The following is an 18,384-nucleotide window of genomic DNA, read 5'->3' on the forward strand; positions in this document are numbered from 1 at the left end:
CTGCTTTTATTATTAATCTGACAGATAGACAAATACAAAATATGAGAATCCCCTCAGGCCTCAGATGATGATTAACTAATAAAGAATCTCTTATAAATAAACTAATCATCATCAAAAACGTTTACTCCAATTAGGATGGACAAAATTAATGATGTCATTTACTAGTTCAAGATTACATTTTCTGACTGGAAAAATAACTATCCCCTGTAATATTTTATCCGCATCTGGTCCCCTCCCCTCTGGGCTTAATAAACTAGGCTCATAAGAAGCCCACATTATTCGATATGGATTCCATTGTTAATTATTACGCTCCGTGGTTACATTTTTTAGTAATTTAGTACCATACATTTTTTTTAACTGGTTGAATTATTCCAAAATTAAATTATACATCTACATAGATTTTAATAATCTCATGAATTTTTTTAATCCTTCTAAAATACACCGATGACTATTGTCAATTTTAAAATTTTTTAGTAATTAGTAGTACCATATTATTTTTTTACTGGTTGAATTATTCCAAACTAAATTACATCTTTTTTTTTAATTCTTATGAATTTTTATCCTTCTAAAATACACTGATGACTATTGTCAAATTTTAAAATTTAAGATCATTAAAACATTTACTCTCACTCAGACAAATTAATAAAAAAACAGTTTTAACAGCCAATGAAATAACTGAAAAGCCTAATTAAAAAAAAAAAAGAAAAGAAAACTCTTGCAGGCCACTCAAAACACTCCTCGGAACTCGGAAACTTTGATATAAAATGACCAAAACATCCCCATTCCACTCACCCTCTATGTATGGTAAGTTAACAAGGGTGAAACCGTAATTTAACAAATTAGTTTCCATTACAGTAGATTCAGTTTCCAATCTTTGATAAATCCATATATCATTCGTAATCATTTTCTTCATCTTCCTCCTTCTTCTTCTTCATCTTCTTCTTCCCATGATCGCTTCGCTTCCCAACGCAATCCTCTTCTTCACCCATACTCTTTGATCTCTCCACATATTCCCATGTCTGTCGCTTCTTTTCGCCGTTTAGCCGCCGGAGCAGCCGTAATTGCTGCTGCTGCTTCCGGTGGCGCCGCTGTCTACCTTTCTCCATCGGTTGTCTCCAGCGACAGAGGCGGTGGTCCGGTTCTAGATTCTTTGCGGCGTATGATTGGTGATCCCGCCGCTACCGTACCGTCTCGATCTGCTCAAGAGTCTGCTCTGATTGCAGCCAACGCTTCTAATCCGCTCGATGTTCTCGTCATTGGCGGTGGAGCCACCGGTTCTGGTGTCGCTCTCGACGCTGCTACACGTGGTCTCCGTGTTGGTCTTGTAGAGCGCGAGGATTTCTCCTCCGGTACTTCTTCCCGATCAACTAAGCTGATTCATGGAGGTAATTAAAAAAAATCGTACCTTTTTGAATTAAAAATCGTACCTTTTTGAATGAATTCGGATAAGAAGCCTTCTTAAATCGGACACTTGTTTTGGTATATTGAGTATGCGTTAAGATTAGTCCATTAATATACTTAATGCAACCGTTTGATTCAGTGTTCGTTTAAATTTTTCTTGATTAGGTGTTCGTTACTTGGAGAAAGCTGTTTTCAATCTTGATTATGGACAGCTGAAGCTTGTATTTCACGCGCTTGAAGAGCGTAAGCAGCTCATTGAGAATGCGCCACATCTCTGTCATGCTCTGCCCTGTATGACACCTTGTTTTGACTGGTTCGAAGTTATCTACTTCTGGATGGGATTGAAAATGTATGACTTGGTCGCAGGACCACGCTTATTGCATTTATCGAGATATTACTCTGCACAAGAGTCTATTGAGCTCTTCCCTACTCTTGCAAGGAAAGGGAAAGATAAGAATTTAAGGGGAACTGTTGTGTATTACGATGGGCAAATGAATGATTCACGTCTGAATGTGGGTTTGGCATGTACTGCCGCGTTAGCTGGTGCGGCAGTTCTCAACCATGCCGAGGTTGTCTCGCTTATTACAGATGATGCTACTAAGAGAATCATTGGTGCCCGAGTTCGTAACAATCTCACGGGTACGGTTACTAGCAATTTCGTGAATTCACTATTACCTCTGCTCTGCCATAATTTGTAAGTTCTTGATGAGATGCTATATTTTTTGCAGGACAAGAATTTGACAGCTATGCAAAAGTAGTTGTCAATGCGGCTGGACCGTTCTGTGATTCCATTAGGAAAATGGTTGATGAAGATACAAAACCAATGATATGTCCAAGCAGCGGTGTACACATTGTGCTGCCTGATTACTATTCTCCAGAAGGGATGGGCTTGATAGTCCCTAAAACTAAGGATGGTCGTGTTGTGTTTATGTTACCGTGGTTGGGAAGAACAGTAGCAGGTACCACTGACTCTAACACGTCAATCACTGCACTTCCAGAACCTCATGAAGATGAGATTCAATTTATACTGGATGCAATCAGCGACTATCTTAACATTAAGGCATGTCTAGTTTCAATGAATAGTTTGATTCTTGACCATATCTCTCTTAAACAGTTCAGTTGATGATATAAGCCATCATAAATTTTCAATAGGTACGACGTACTGATGTTCTTTCGGCTTGGAGTGGTATCCGTCCATTGGCCATGGATCCAACGGCCAAGAGCACAGAGAGCATCTCCAGAGACCATGTTGTCTTTGAGGAATCTCCTGGTCTGGTTACAATCACGGGTGGAAAATGGACAACTTACCGAAGGTGAGGGCATTATAAAAATCAATAGGCAGAATGTTGTTAAAGTTGCGTTATTATTATTGCTCATCGGTAATTTGTTTTCAGCATGGCGGAAGATGCAGTTGATGCAGCAATCAAATCGGGAAAGCTAAGTCCAACCAATGAATGTGTAACGCAGAAACTACAGCTCCTGGGTTCTTATGGATGGGAACCATCTTCCTTCACAACTCTTGCACAGCAATACGTGCGAATGAAGAAAACCTACGGTGGTAAAGTGGTTCCTGGAGCAATGGACACAGCTGCTGCAAAGCATTTGTCTCATGCCTATGGTTCAATGGCTGACCGAGTTGCCACCATAGCTCAGGTTCGGTTCTATATTAATAAAAATCATCCTTCTTCATGTCTTTCATAGATAACATTTCGGGTTTCGGATTGCAGGAGGAGGGTTTGGGGAAACGGTTGGCGCACGGGCATCCGTTTTTGGAAGCAGAAGTTGCTTACTGTGCAAGGCACGAGTACTGTGAATCAGCGGTTGATTTCATAGCAAGGAGATGTAGAATCGCGTTCTTGGACACAGACGCAGCGGCGCGGGCGTTGCAGCGTGTGGTGGAGATTCTAGCAAGTGAACACAAGTGGGACAAGTCGAGGCAGAAGCAGGAATTGCAAAAGGCTAAAGAGTTTCTTGAAACTTTCAAGTCTTCCCAAAACGCACAGTTTAACGATGGCAAACACAACTAAAGCGGCCTCTCAGAAATTACACTACACTATACTACTACTACTTTATTGAATTGATTATTTACTATTTTCCAATTTGTTGGATTTTTTGGGTAGCGACTAGCGAGAACGAATGATAATAATACTATACAAATGGAATAATACGGCGGCTACTCACGTTTCTCGGAATATACAATTGTGTTTTTCTTGTTTTTTGGTATAAGAAGACCTAAGACGGATGTTATATTATGTACTTTCTTGTTACCTAAGCTTTGATGGGCAATGGGCAATGGGCTAGAAGCTCAACATCATTGTAGGGAGCTATCCATAAGTCCGGTGGAGTCCGAGATTTCAGATTCTAAACTGAAGTACACAATTTTTAAATTCAATCTTCACAAGAACAGTCAGAACAACAGTGTAAAGTGAATAGTAATTTACAGTCATGTTTGTTTAAATTTGAGAGTAATGTTTGGCAAACCAAAAGCCCAAAAGAGAGAATCCCAGATTTCGCCTTGTGCTTTGTAATTCTGAAAAAAAAAAAAGATGAATAGCACAATATTTTGTGGCTTTCTATCTATTTTTGTTTTCATTTGGAAGGAATATGAACTCACTCTTGGGAAGTTTTATACAATCGGAAAATCCCTACCAAAGAATTTAAACAAAACAAACTCTCAAAGAAAGGTCTTGGTTCCGTATTAGACAGATACTCACGAAACTAGACAAGAGTTTTTCAAAATTGAAAAAAAAAAATTGAAAAATTGAGATACTCACGAAACCATACTCTTATGGCAGTAAAAGCACTAAAGATGATATACATTTTCTGTTTCCTGCTTCTCCTTCAGGATTTCACCATTATGATTTTTTTTTTTCTGCAGCTTATGAGAAACCATGAAACTAATTGGCTGCTGGAGAAGCTTCTGTTTATTCACGGTAATCGGTGAATGGCTCGAAGAGTTGACATTAGTGAGAAAGAATTTCCAAAAGGCGGGATTGAGCATCTTGAGGAGTATCTCTTCCAGGAACATTGACCTTCAGAAGATTGGAATACCTGCAAGCCAAAGAATGTGATATGTAGTCAAAAAACTATATTAGCCTCATTCTTTGTGTTTATTTCGATGAATTCAGGCTAAAGGAAATTATATAGTTGAGAAGCAGACTCTGTGGGTGTAAACATTTGGTCGTGTTCTGCTATGAATGCGAGCAACGCCTGCAGAAGATTATGTAGACATTTGAGTATTTGGTTTTCAAGGCATATAATAATGCTGACAACCACAAAGGAGAAACCAAGAGAGTAACAATCTTCTTTTTTGCTTACTTCGAATGGCATGTTTAGTAGTTCAAAGTAAGTACGGACACGATCTAGGTTCTGTTGTACAGTTTCACCATCGATATATGGAATAGCTGCCATGGCCTGCATAAAGTACACAGAAATTAAGATAGTGAATGCTGTTAGACATTATTAAAAATAGTGAGTGGGCTGATCTTTACCTGTTCCAATGCAATAGTGTTCCGACATATTTGTTGAACCCCGAAAAGGTTGATTGACCTCATGTCAGCCAAAGCCTAGAAAATTTCGTAATAAGGTCACGGTTTAGAAGATTGTGATAACATATTGGAGATCGAATTATAGTATGGTATATTCAAATATGAATTCGAAGTACCGTATATCAAATAAATCCCATTACCATAAATAAAAATAGATTTACAAGATAAAAAAGAAAAGAAAAGAAAAGGTGTACCTTAATGGACGCATTTGCTGCAACTCCACATATGCCACCAAAAACATAATTCCTCTTCTCACCAGAGATGAAAGGCGCCATTCCCTCGTCCCTACGCGTTATCTGTAATAAAAAGAGGAAGCGTAAGAAACTTGGTGTAGAAATATTGGTTTCAAACCATTTTCATCTCGCAAAACCAGTTCAAAATTAGACTGGACACTAAACAAGGGTGTAATTCACGTAAGTCACAGCAATAAATTAAGATGACTTCATCATCTGGCTAACTAGATTAGAGTACTGATATGAATCTTTGATGGCTATGAAACTAAACAATGCTTACTAAAGTGCATTCCTGGAATATTGTTTTCTAAAGTACATTAGATATAATCATATAACTAACCTGTGAAGTAAGAGATATGACAAAGTCGTCTGGCTCTTCAGCATCCTCATCCTCCAGGTATTCCCTATTCGTCATTTCCTTTTTTTACACCATAGTATTTCGTAAGTTTTACAGGTCACAGATTGAATTCTCATAGTCATGCCACTTTCTTTACAAACGGAACATCAATCACATACCTGGAGATGAAAGACTGTTTCCAATTGCATCTCAACACGAAGAACCTTTAGGCAATCAGTCGCAAGTTTTCTGTACTCATCAGCAAATGATGCCAGATTCCTAGGAGAAGTTGCTTGATTTCTGCTATTATCTTCAGCTTGACTTGCCGCACGAGGAACTGCTTGTCCAAGCCTAAATATTTTGAAAATCAAAACATCAGAAAGACTTTGCATCCGTTAGCTGTTAGGGAAGGAAGAAATGATTATCTTGCTCGACATGATTAAGGAGCACAACAGAAAAGGGAAAAACAAAATTCATGGAAGACTCATCAAACTATGCAAGCTTTTCTTCTCCACTTAACCAAAAGGTTTCTAAGTTTTTCAAGATTGAGCTGGAAAAGATAGTGATCAGTCTAGTTTAGTCTCTTAGCAATCCGATTTTCTACTATGCATGTCCTTTTTTTCTTCGCTTTTATAACATCATCGAACTTCCCACTTTTCCTTGTGTCCTTATAATATTTAAGATGTACTAAGAGATGAGGAACAGGACATGCATAAAAAATCTGATCCAATGAACTCACCTCTCAATAGAGTCTGCCACGAATTCAAGCGAGTCACTAAGAGAGGCTAACAAAATCAGTTTGTTGTCATCACGAATAAGATTATCCTGTAAGAAACACAAATAGTTTTTATCTTCACCGAATGACTTTTTTTATTAGAATAAGTTTCAGACAGCAAATATCTTTACCTGCTTGATAGGTCGCAAGCTCAAAAATAGGTCACTGAGTTCTACGTCAGTGGATACAGCCTCAGAGTGAGAACCAGCATGACCAAGCGGAGATGGCAAACAAGCACTCGCCGCATCAAGCCGCATCAGTTTCTCAATATCATGCCTCCCAATGAGCATGTAACTGAGCTTCTCTAGAACAGCCTGAAATATTAACAATGAAACCTATGGTCAGAAAAGTGTGTACAAAAGAAGAAATGCAATACTTTACATTTAGGGAAACTAAAGAGGCATTAAATGGGTAAGAAATAGTGTAAGAAAATGCAAATTTTATCTCTGTTTGAATCATAATTCTCAGGATTATTGCGTCTAAGCATTTAATGCCAAGTTCTGCTACATTCTCACACGCTGGTAAAATAACTTACACTAGCACCGTAGGCTATACAAGACGATGACAAAAGCCTAAAGCAGCGTAGCTACTCAGTTTTCAAACTGAACACTAGCTGGTTTCACGATGTTCACTTTTTTCATTCATCTTAAGCAACACCTTAATCTTTGTAGACTATAAAACCACAGTCATATCATCTAATTTATCCACCTCCAGTTAAATTTTTAAAATCACATTACGCTGGCAAAACTACTTTTTAGTGTAAGATTTTGGACTATATCACGCAAACCCCCAAACCAGATGCCACACATATAACATAGATTAGAAGAGTCAAATGAAGAGGACAACGAATAAGAAAGGAGGAAGAAGAAAGGAGGAAGATCCATACCTCTATGTATGATGTTCGACATCTTTCAAATGTCCTCTCAAGAAATGTCTGAACATACTTCACAAGGTCAGTAGCAAATTTAGGCATGGCTTGAGCCCAGCCAAGAACCTATAAATTTGAAGAGCAAGTAGTTTCATCAGAACAGATATATCTTGAAACTTGGAAACACAAAATGATGAATTGGAAGTGACCACTACACTGATCCATTATTTTTGGAAGATCAAACATATGAAAAGTAGCTTGCAGTTTTAAATGCATAGACGACTTGCCTCTTTTGCAAGGAGATCTATTGCCAAAAGACCTTGTAAGATAGGTCGGCCTTTTTCTACGGTCGGGGTGTAAGTAGTACTTGTATGTGCACGGGGACGAAATGCGGCAGCGCCTGCAAAATGATTTTGAGAACCATGGGTTTTTAACCTTGAATTTATGCAGAATTACACACCGACATTACTTGTACTTTGTTTTATAAATTAGTGAAATGAAAATATTTCTATAGTATATTTCATGCCAAGGAATCTTCGAAGATATCTGCAACAAATCTCAAAGATGCTTTAACTTTACATAAAGATGCCACATTGGCAGACCAATTCAGTTAGTTTTACGAGCAAATGCTTCAATGACCACCTTATGATGTCAAATCTCTAAGTCTTTAGGGCCCTAACTAACAGCTCACCTTTCAAGATGCAATTCTGTGTATACTTTAGAAAATAATTACCCTAAAATAGCAACAAAAAACTCTATGATTATGGGGGTTACTTGATATAGCTTGTTGTACGCCTTTCCTGTAGTCCACAAACATTTTCGGTAACAGGTGGTCCTTCACAAAGTTCTCAGTGAATGTAAGCAATCCATCATTACTGCATCAAGTATTGAAAATTGTGGTGAAAATACTGGCGATGTCTAACAACTTGAGAAAACAATAATTTAACATTCATTTTGGACAGTGAGCAAGGTGTTTAGCTGAGCCAGGATGACAGCCTTCAAAGGCAAGTGGAAATTTTGAACTTACACAAGCTGGGAATGCTTTTTGGGCAACATTGAGGTGATTTTATCTGTAAACTGCAAGCCACATAGATCATTAGTCTACTAGAATTTTGACATTGAATGAGAATGGTTAGATCAACCAGAATCTAAACCTGAAGGACAGGCCGGTAAATAGATGCAGCTAGATATATTCCTTGTTCAGGCAAAACAGCTGCAGATCCGTAACCTTCCAGTGATGCATTTGGAGCCCTCTTTCCCCAACCTTGACGAATGAGATCAGCTCCTGCCATCAGCAGATAACGTCATTAAGTCCACCAAAGGTGTTCTAACTAAAGAAAAGTCAGGATGATTGATTATTACCCTGATTAGAAATCGATACAGTTGCATCTGTAAACCGAAAGGTAAATGTTAGCCCATCTTCAGGTGCATCCCTGCAGACCAACATTATCAAACAAGCATAAATACTACTAACTAAACTGCAGAGCTTCACATGCATATATTACAAATACCCTTGCAAAGCACTATGAAGCGGACAGAGAATGCGACATGTTTTGTATGTTAAACAACGTTTGAACTATTTCCTATATTGACATGCATATATCTCAACTCTAACATCCTCCCTACATTATCGAATGACCACACCAGGAGATTCACAGCCCAACACAAACAAGCTTGTTCATGGAAACCAAGCCTTTCAGAACAAAATCTTATACGTCTACATGATAATGAGAAAACCATCTGGGTAAATGTATGAACTACCAATGCTAGTGGGTCACTTGCCTTTTGTCTTTCTTTGGAGCCTTCTTTGCAAGCTTAGCAGTTTGTGCAGCAGTATCTGCTGAAGCAGCTTCTGGAGTTGCTCGTAGAATCTCACATATGAGTTGTTGGCATTCACTCTTTCATCAACACAATAGAATTTCAACAAGCTTAAGTATAGGAACCCAGTAGTTCAACGTAGTTTCATAAACATTTAGCTTCACGGCAAAATAGTAATATCGAATATAATAAGCGGACCTGTAGGATTGTCAAGGGAAAACTGATAGTATAGCCTCCAGTAGCTTGGGATGCTTCAGACTCGGTGTTCCAATTCACATCAGTAGGCAATGACTTTGGTGTGTTAATGTCATGTTGCGAAGCCTTCAACTCCAAAAGCTCTCCAATAACAACATGATTTTCTATAAAAGCAACAGTTACATAAATTTTGAGCTTTATGACTATGGAAAATGATTTATTGAGATGAGTTTGAGAGTTGAATTTCTCACCAAATATCTTGACAATAGTATCTAAAATTGAGTCAAGAAGTTCTTTTGCTGCAGCCTGCGCTTTGCCTCCAGGTGCCATAAGAGGCGAAACAGGGCTCACAGCCAGGTGAGTTCCTGAATTTGATATCCCATTTTGAGGTTTCTCTTTTGCTAACCTGTAGGCCTCTGACTGTCCTTTGATAAAATGCAATCCGGCAGCTGCACTCGGATCACCCTGACTACAGGCGGACTTTGACAAATTTGTAGTCACCACATGGGCTTTAATCTTGGATATTATGATCTCATGAATTGTGGGTCGAAGTTTTTGGCTGCAAAAGAACACAAAAACATAACTAAGAAAAGTTCACAATTTCTAAGACGGAATGTACAATCTGCCATGAAGTAACTTGAATGAAGAGCTGGATCCATTCATCTTTAAATTCAAGAATGATAAAGGTTCACTGGTCCCAAATATTACACATATACATCTGATAAAGATAGTATCTAGTGATGACTGGGGTGACAAGTTAACTAACGAAATGAGGCCATCTACTAGCGATCCAAAACAAAGAGGCATTCAAGAAGTGAATTTTCTATAACTATATCGAGTGGTAAAACAGGAACAGTAGCATTTCTAAAACCATTTACAGAAAAAATATGAAAATTATTAGAAAGCCAACCATATGATAGCACCAGCAGCTGCAACTTTGCCAAGCATGCAGAGACACTGAACAAGGGTCTGTAGATACTTCACATGCAGTGGATCATCACTCTTTCTTACTGCTTCCTGAAACAGGAGAAAAGCAATGTCATGAGACTCAAAAAAATGGAGAGAAAATATGCTTTATGACTGCTTCACGAACACATACTATAAACTCGTCCGGAGTGGAATCAGAAAGCCAAGGCGGAAGGTGGTAAGCAAGCAATTTACTATCAGTGCCATTCCTGACACTATCCGTGGTGGCTTCATCATGTTCTACGGAGTCCTCTTCATCATGTCCATCAAATGATGAACTAAAAAACACAATGTGATAAAGAAGTCATGGAATACCAAAATAAGCAGCGTATATTTCGTATTTCCAGAACAAAATAAGCAGCTTCTGCAATAATCAATTTACAGTGTAGTTTCTTTTATCGAAAAATATTATAATGAAGGAATTTTACAAGAAGAATCTGCACATAATGATTAGGAAATGATGAAGTATGGTAATATCAATATTAACAATCAAGCCGTAAGTATGGAGAATCACAACTAAACAGACAATTGTTAAACACTGATCACTCAAAATAAACTTTATAATATTTCTACACGAATAAAGGTTCCTAATATCCCATGAAGAAACAATTGAAGGGAAAAGTTGCTAAATCATACCTTTCATCATTAGAAGCTGTTCTATATGAACCATTTGTGAGCCCTCTAACACCAAACTGAGTATCACCTTTCAGTGTCCGTGTTCTACGAGACAGTGGTTGTGAGCTCATTCGACTAGCTGCAACAGCTGTTGTTGTTGGTACTTCATCATCTCTTTCATATATGCTTGACGCAACTGAACTGCAGCATAAACATGGTCAAGAACAGAAGATTGTGCACTAACAGAAATGATGAGGCACACTGTTATGCACGCAGGCCACTGGAATCAAGGATAAAAAGCAGCACAGCTTCTGAAATTTTTGTTTACAGAAGCGAAGAAGAAACCTACCTGTATTCACCTCTATTGTATAGGTGTGCATGCAAATCATCTAGAATTTTGAAGAAAAGAGCTCCTCGCAACTTAGTTAGCTCAGATCTGACATCTTGAAGAGCACCAACCTAGGTGAACGAACAAGAATATCTATGAGTACAACATCCATATGAACAGTAGATCCCTCGAACAGAGATAATTCGAAAGTCCGAACAGAGATTTGATGATACCATATCCCCTTCAATGGATTTATTACAAAACAACCCTAGAGATCAAATTGAAAAAAAAAGAATGGGAAGACCCACAATATAACCATGAAATTCTTTTCCAACAGTTGTTAACACTAGTAATAAGTAAATTACCGTTTGAAGCCCCTCACGCTCAAGCATCAGAGACGACTGGAGATACACTTGAATAGCAGCGTAAAACTGCTTATCGGCAATGAGCTTCTCAATACGAGATGGAACCTGTTCCATGTTTCAAGAGGCAGGGCCAACATTTTCATCAGAAAAGCAGTTTCTTTTAAGTAACCCAAAGTGAAAAGAACAAGTAAGTACAAATATTGGGAACATATCATCAGAAACATATAAATCATAAATGAAGTATAAAACTTCAGAGCAGCGCAGATACATAGCAAGCGCTATCCAATTCCACAGAAAATCAACTTCGAAATGTTACAGCTAATCAAACCAACCTTAGCAATGCCCTCGATTTGGTCCAAAAGTGAGATGATGTGCCGCAATGTAACAGAACGATACCACAACTGGTGTAATTGTTTATTGCGTGCACCCAAGCTCTGCTTTGCGTCTGCTAAATCGTGCTTCAAGTCGCCAATTTTTTCAGTGGACTCACTGAATAATCGCAAGATCTGATGAGAAAAACATTGAAAACAGAGAAAAGAAGAGAGATAATCAAAAACAAGGTTTTTTACAAATGAACTTTTACTAGATAAATTACTGCCGAAGTATTCTTCCAAAAGAAAATTCTACATGTAGAAATCGTAGAAGCAGCCATAGTTTAGTATGGATATTAGATTTGCATCTTTGGTATGGAAGATTTGTATATTTGGTATATCAAACGTGCTATACGGAAGTCAATAAACGGTAACAGAGGTTGTTGCTTCTGAAGAAAAAGAAAGCAATATCCAATAAGAAGGAAGAGTTAACCTGGGAGTAGTTTTGAATAGCTTTGTTAAAACCACCATGATAAGCTTGGACAACTTCATCCACAACTTCCTCGACAACATCGCTTTGTTCCTTTAATATATGAATGTCACCTTCACGGTCTTTCGATGTCAAGATATGCACAACATGTGGCAAAGAGTCAAATCGTGCAGCAGCCCAGCTCTCATCTATTCGTGCCAGCTCCTCCCTAAGGTACTGCAATTAACCATGACCACTCAGGCACAGATACACACATGTACCCTCAAAACGAAATACATAACCAAATCGAGAATGGTGATAATTTCAGTTGATTACTTATCTAGCCAACCCCAAGTTGAAGAGATATATTAGAAAAACAACCGACACACTCAATGTCCCTCTAAATTCCTAAGGGGGATGAAAGAACCAAACAATTCTTCCTTAAAGCCCGAACCTATGATTTATTAACTCAAGCAGGAGTGAGAAGAGTGAGAAGAGTGAACTTACAGTTTTATCCGAAGGTACAGGCAAACCATTGAAAATCCCCATGCTGGCGAAATCACTCCGCTTGGCTTATTAGAGCCCAAAATGAGTGTTCCTCAGCACATTCCAATCACAAACTCTCTCTTAACTGAAATCAAAAGTTTCAAAACCCAACACAAGTTTTAAACACATACATGAGCTAGATAGAAACCACGCAATTAAAACAGTCCAACGTTAAACCACGAGTACCAACAAAGAAGCTACTGAACCGAACGGAGGACATGAAATTCAAGCCATGAGAACACAATGTAAACAAACAAAATTCAATTATCACTCCTTTGAGCAAAAAATCTATCAAAAAACAGAGACTCATAATTCGAATTACAATGAAAATTCCAAACTGAAGACGAGAGACGATTAGAGGTATACAAATTTCCAAATCACACACTACGTCTCTGGAAGTAGATAGATCTAGAGAGAAAAAAATCAAGAAACGAATTCGATTTCAGCTGAGAATCTTACCTGGGACACGAATCTGATCAGTACGTTCCCGATCACGAAGAGAAAAAAGCTAAATCTCGAGATAATGGAGAAGAAGAAGAAGAAGAAGAAAAGGGAAAAATCTATACGCGTTTGTTTTGTTTCTCTCTCGTTTCTAAGTTCTTCTAATTTTCCAGACTTTTCTTCTCTCTACTTTTTTTTTCTGTTTTTTTTTTTTCCCTAATTTGTTAGTAATTATTATTTTATTTGTGGGAAGTTTATTAAAAACTAATTAAGCATAGTATTACAACTCCTAATTGCTCTTATTAGAGATCAACTTAACCGAGTAACCAAACAATCCTTTTCTTCTTCATCTCTTCGCCGATCACTCTCTACGGCGACGGAACGATGAATCCACCGGATAATAACCAAGAAAATGCCCCCTCTGTAACTCACTCTCAGCCCTCTACTCTTCCTCCACATTCGAACTCGAACCCCAATGTAGATTCAAGTTCGAATCCCTTTCCGACTTCGATCTCCACCTCAATCTCTAACCCTAGTTTTGAGCAGATGGTTTCTTTCTCCGCGCCTAAGAAACGAAGGAGAGGCCGTTCTCAGCGTTCAGCGTCTTCCTTTCATACCCTTCCCGTCCCTAACGTCCCCGGTAACGGTAATTTCGTGTCATCTTCAGCTACTTCTTCTTCCGGTAGATTAAACGTAGATGTGAATAGTTATCCTGGTATTGGCGATGAGATCATCACGATCAATAAGGAAGCTACCACTGAAGCTTTGCTTGCTCTCACAGCTGGGTTTCCTGCTGATTCGCTTACAGAGGAAGAGATTGAGTTCGGTGTTGTGCCTGTCGTTGGAGGCATTGAACAAGTGAACTACATTTTGATTAGGAACCATATTATATCGAAATGGCGAGAGAATGTATCTAGTTGGGTTACTAAGGAGATGTTTCTTAATTCGATTCCTAAACATTGTAGTAGTCTCTTGGATTCGGCTTATAATTATTTGGTTACGCATGGTTATATCAATTTTGGGATATCACAGGCGATTAAAGATAAGCTTCCTGCTCAACCAAGCAAGTCTAATGTGGTTATAGTTGGTGCTGGGTTGTCTGGGTTGGCTGCAGCTAGGCAACTGATGAGGTTTGGGTTTAAAGTCACGGTTTTGGAGGGTAGGAAACGACCTGGTGGACGGGTTTATACGAAAAAGATGGAAGCTAATAGGTTAGGTGCTGCAGCGGATTTAGGAGGGAGTGTTTTGACTGGAACATTAGGGAATCCTCTAGGGATTATAGCGAGACAGCTGGGTTGTTCTCTTTATAAGGTACGAGATAAGTGTCCTCTTTATAGAGTGGATGGTAAACCGGTTGATCCGGATGTGGATATTAAGGTCGAGGTAGCTTTTAACCAGCTTCTAGACAAGGCAAGTAAACTTAGGCAGTTGATGGGTGATGTTTCCATGGATGTCTCCCTTGGAGCAGCACTCGAGACATTCAGGCAGGTTTCTGGGAATGATGTGGCTACTGAGGAGATGGGTTTGTTTAACTGGCATCTTGCTAACTTGGAATATGCAAATGCGGGACTAGTATCAAAGCTTTCTCTTGCATTCTGGGATCAAGATGACCCATATGATATGGGTGGAGACCACTGCTTTCTGCCTGGAGGAAATGGAAGGCTGGTTCAGGCTTTGGCTGAAAATGTACAAATCTTATATGACAAGACTGTCCAAACTATCAGATATGGTTCAAATGGTGTAAAGGTAATTGCTGGAAATCAAGTGTATGAAGGTGATATGGTGCTGTGTACAGTTCCCCTTGGTGTCCTTAAGAACGGATCCATCAAATTTGTTCCCGAGTTACCTCAGAGAAAGCTTGATTGTATAAAGAGATTAGGTTTTGGGTTACTGAATAAAGTTGCAATGCTCTTTCCGTGTGTATTTTGGAGCACAGATCTCGATACCTTTGGGCATCTTACTGAGGATCCGAACTATCGAGGTGAATTCTTTCTGTTCTATAGCTACGCCCCTGTTGCTGGTGGTGCTCTCTTGATCGCGTTGGTTGCGGGAGAAGCTGCTCATAAGTTTGAGACAATGCCACCCACCGACGCAGTCACTCGTGTTCTTCAGATTCTTAGGGGTAAGAGTTACTATCTATTGATTGTCATTTGGTTAAATTCAATACTTACCTCTGTTTTCAATCTTCAGGAGACCTACTCTATGTTTTCCATTTTAACCCGATACGTAGGTGTTAGTTCAGGATTTGTATTCCAGATTTGTTGAAGGTGATGCTAACGTATGACACAATTTCCATTTTGATGAATTTCAGGTATATATGAACCTCAAGGAATAACTGTCCCTGATCCACTTCAAACGGTCTGCACCAGATGGGGTGGGGATCCATTCAGTTTAGGATCTTACTCTAATGTTGCAGTGGGAGCTTCAGGCGATGATTACGATATATTAGCAGAAAGTGTGGGAGATGGAAGGCTTTTCTTTGCCGGGGAAGCCACAACAAGGCGATACCCTGCAACCATGCATGGAGCTTTTGTTACTGGTCTGCGAGAAGCTGCAAACATGGCTCGATTTGCAAAGGCCAGAGGCATAAGGAAAAGAATCGATAGGAACCCATCAAAGAATGCTCATTCCTGTGCCATTCTTCTTGCAGATTTATTCAGGGACCCTGATCTGGAGTTTGGGAGTTTTTCCATAATCTTTAGTAGGAGGAATCCGGACCCAAAATCCCCTGCGATTTTAAGGGTAACTCTAAGCGAGCCTCGTAAGAGAAACGAAGATCCAAAAGCAGATCAGCACTCAAACAAGATACTGTTTCAGCAGCTTCAGTCTCATTTCAACCAGCAGCAACAGATTCAGGTGTATACACTATTAACTAGACAACAGGCTCTTGACCTGAGAGAAGTCAGAGGTGGTGATGAAAAGAGACTTTACTATCTGTGCGAGACACTTGGAGTGAAACTAGTGGGAAGAAAAGGTCTTGGTACTGGAGCTGATTCGGTCATTGCTTCTATTAAAGCCGAGCGCACTGGTCGTAAGCTACCATCATCATCATCCTCAGGCTCAAAATCTGGTTAGCTCCAAAAGTTCCTGATTTGATTACCCCATAACTTTTCTCTGATAGAACAGCTAGTGAAACTTTTTGTTGTTGTTGTTGTTGTTGTTGTTGAGAAGGTATATTAAAAGGGAAACCAGGTGCATTGAAGCGAAAAATGATCAGGTAAACTACAAGATCTATGTGCTATACAATCTCTCTCACTATTTAAAAAAAAAAAACCATTTCATTAACTTTTTTCTGTTGCACAGGAGGATTAAAGGACCAGTACCGCTGAAGCAAAGTAATAACGGCGTCTCAGAGACTATAAGATCTGAGACTTTAGGTAATGGCAAAACCTCCTCTGAGCAACAACCTATGATAATAGACTCGATAGGAGGTAACAGCATGCAACAAGTTGAACCCAAGTTGTTAGGCACAGGAGTTGCATCGAGTTCAGGTAATTCATTCATTCTTCTTAACTTAAGTCCCTCTTGTTCCTTTTGATATCCTGATCATTCATTCACATCCATGTAGGTGGTTCCTTACATGGTGAGACGATGAAAAAGATGGAATGAATAAAACAAACCCCCGTTTCTGTAGAAGAATCCTTGTTTAGTAATTACAATCCCTAGTTCGGGTCTCCACTCTCTAACCAAGCCGATGAGAACATCTGTAGTTAAGTTAAGTTAGTTCATAAATCTCTGTAGTTCATGTCAACAAATTTAAATTATTAAAAAATTTCACTGAGATAATTTGTTGTCTATATTCTCGGGAATTAATTTGTTTAATTTTATTTAAATTTTCCTTGTTTCATTACATTCGAAATATAAAAAAATGTGTTTTTTTTTTTCCTTCAATCAAATAAAACATATATATATACCTTTTCAAAGATGCGCTTTTTAGGCCATAGTTGAAGACGAAAGAAAGTGAAAAAAAAATGAAGAAGAAGAAGGTTCACCATAGCGACGATGAAGAGGACGACACTTTCTACTATCGCTACTCTTCCGTCGCAGCACCATCACCTTCGAACCCTAAACAATCTTCTTCTTCATCCGCCAAATCATCAGCTCCAGGAGGCGGATCTGGCGGCTTAGCTCCTTCGAAATCAACACTCTACGTCTCCAATCTCGATTTCTCCCTCACCAATTCCGACATCCACACTCTCTTCTCCACCTTCGGCAAGGTCGCTCGTGTCACTGTTCTCAAGGATCGCCACACTCGCCGATCACGTGGCGTAGCGTTCGTGCTCTACGTCTCTCGCGAAGACGCGGCTAAAGCGGCGGGTTCCATGGACGGGAAGATACTTAACGGCAGGAAACTAACGGTTTCGATCGCTGCAGATAATGGACGCGCGTCGGAGTTTATTAAGAAGAGAGTGTACAAGGATAAGTCTAGGTGTTACGAGTGTGGAGACGAAGGGCATCTTTCGTATGAGTGCCCTAGGAATCAATTGGGTCCAAGGGAGAGACCACCGCCGCCTAAGAAAAGAGGGCGGCGGAAGGAGGAGGAGGATGGAGTGGGTGAGGAAATTAGGGATTGGTCTGCGGCGCCGTCGTCGTTGACTGTGGCGGAGGAGGGATTCGAGGAGGAGAATTGGGCTTCGGTGGTGGATAATGAAGCTGGAGAGAGGTTGATAATGAGAGAAGCAGAGGAAGAAGAAGAGAGGAGGAAGAAGAGGAAGGAGAAGAAAGTTAGTTACTTTAGTGATGAGAGTGATGATGAAGATTAGTTAGGGTTATTAAGATCCATTTTCTCAGTTTGTGAATACAGAATTAGAGTGAGATTTGATATAAAAAAAAACTCAGCAGCATATGCGATTCCTCTGTGTGTTTCGGATTCTGGATTTGAGTTGATCTGAGGTTTTGTCTTCATAGGAGATCATGTTTGATGAGTCTGCTTCTTTTGTCTTTAAGTGATATAGTGTCCAAGAAGATACGTTTTCACTAGAAAGTGCAACTCTTTTGAGTTCTTGGTTTGGAGATTACATTGTTGTTCATCAATGCATTTTAGCTCCTGATTGAACAGTACACGCTTGAACATTGGATTGTATCTCTGTCAACTTATTGAAGTTATATATAGTGAAATCATTTTCAGGTTTGTGAATTTTGTAACAACGCTAATCAGAGAAAAAAAG

At 39.2% G+C, this 18,384-nt stretch overlaps 4 protein-coding genes across 5 annotated transcripts; 3 read left to right on the forward strand and 1 right to left on the reverse strand.

The window, feature by feature from the left end:
• Positions 1 to 799: 799 nt before the first annotated feature.
• On the forward strand, positions 800 to 3,593 carry LOC104748102 (glycerol-3-phosphate dehydrogenase SDP6, mitochondrial). Its single transcript, XM_010469792.2, has 6 exons — positions 800 to 1,385; positions 1,567 to 2,040; positions 2,130 to 2,461; positions 2,554 to 2,714; positions 2,796 to 3,054; positions 3,129 to 3,593. Exons 1-6 carry the CDS (start codon positions 1,016 to 1,018, stop codon positions 3,426 to 3,428), a joined length of 1,896 nt encoding a protein of 631 aa, XP_010468094.2. The 5' UTR covers positions 800 to 1,015; the 3' UTR covers positions 3,429 to 3,593.
• A 369-nt stretch (positions 3,594 to 3,962) lies between these two features.
• LOC104748103 (exocyst complex component SEC8) lies at positions 3,963 to 13,457 on the reverse strand. Its single transcript, XM_087488471.1, has 27 exons — positions 13,235 to 13,457; positions 12,737 to 12,860; positions 12,254 to 12,466; positions 11,782 to 11,955; positions 11,450 to 11,554; positions 11,106 to 11,215; positions 10,778 to 10,957; positions 10,275 to 10,419; positions 10,086 to 10,192; positions 9,427 to 9,734; positions 9,179 to 9,339; positions 8,945 to 9,060; positions 8,525 to 8,595; positions 8,317 to 8,447; positions 8,190 to 8,239; positions 7,937 to 8,037; positions 7,450 to 7,562; positions 7,181 to 7,288; positions 6,426 to 6,608; positions 6,259 to 6,344; positions 5,699 to 5,870; positions 5,523 to 5,600; positions 5,144 to 5,245; positions 4,893 to 4,967; positions 4,720 to 4,815; positions 4,562 to 4,611; positions 3,963 to 4,452 (listed from the first exon to the last, which is right to left on the reverse strand). Exons 2-27 carry the CDS (start codon positions 12,776 to 12,778, stop codon positions 4,365 to 4,367), a joined length of 3,165 nt encoding a protein of 1,054 aa, XP_087344597.1. The 5' UTR covers positions 12,779 to 12,860; positions 13,235 to 13,457; the 3' UTR covers positions 3,963 to 4,364.
• On the forward strand, positions 13,342 to 18,139 carry LOC104745216 (protein FLOWERING LOCUS D). Of its 2 annotated transcripts, XM_087488472.1 has the most exons (5): positions 13,342 to 15,338; positions 15,528 to 16,286; positions 16,388 to 16,433; positions 16,520 to 16,707; positions 16,785 to 18,139. In XM_087488472.1, the coding sequence occupies exons 1-5, from the start codon at positions 13,601 to 13,603 to the stop codon at positions 16,823 to 16,825; spliced, it is 2,772 nt and encodes a 923-aa protein (XP_087344598.1). In that variant the 5' UTR covers positions 13,342 to 13,600; the 3' UTR covers positions 16,826 to 18,139. The 2 variants fall into 2 exon arrangements, with proteins under 2 accessions (XP_087344598.1, XP_087344599.1); XM_087488473.1 differs by lacking the exons at positions 16,388 to 16,433; positions 16,520 to 16,707; positions 16,785 to 18,139 and having other exon boundaries at positions 13,601 to 15,338; positions 15,528 to 16,291.
• LOC104745215 (U11/U12 small nuclear ribonucleoprotein 31 kDa protein) lies at positions 17,188 to 18,347 on the forward strand. Its single transcript, XM_010466408.3, has one exon. The coding sequence runs from the start codon at positions 17,188 to 17,190 to the stop codon at positions 17,977 to 17,979; it is 792 nt and encodes a 263-aa protein (XP_010464710.1). The 3' UTR covers positions 17,980 to 18,347.
• The last annotated feature ends 37 nt before the right edge of the window (positions 18,348 to 18,384 follow it).

This window comes from Camelina sativa, chromosome 15 (assembly GCF_030686135.1).
Source record: "Camelina sativa cultivar CO46 ecotype springtype chromosome 15, ASM3068613v1".
Taxonomy (NCBI): domain Eukaryota; kingdom Viridiplantae; phylum Streptophyta; class Magnoliopsida; order Brassicales; family Brassicaceae; genus Camelina; species Camelina sativa.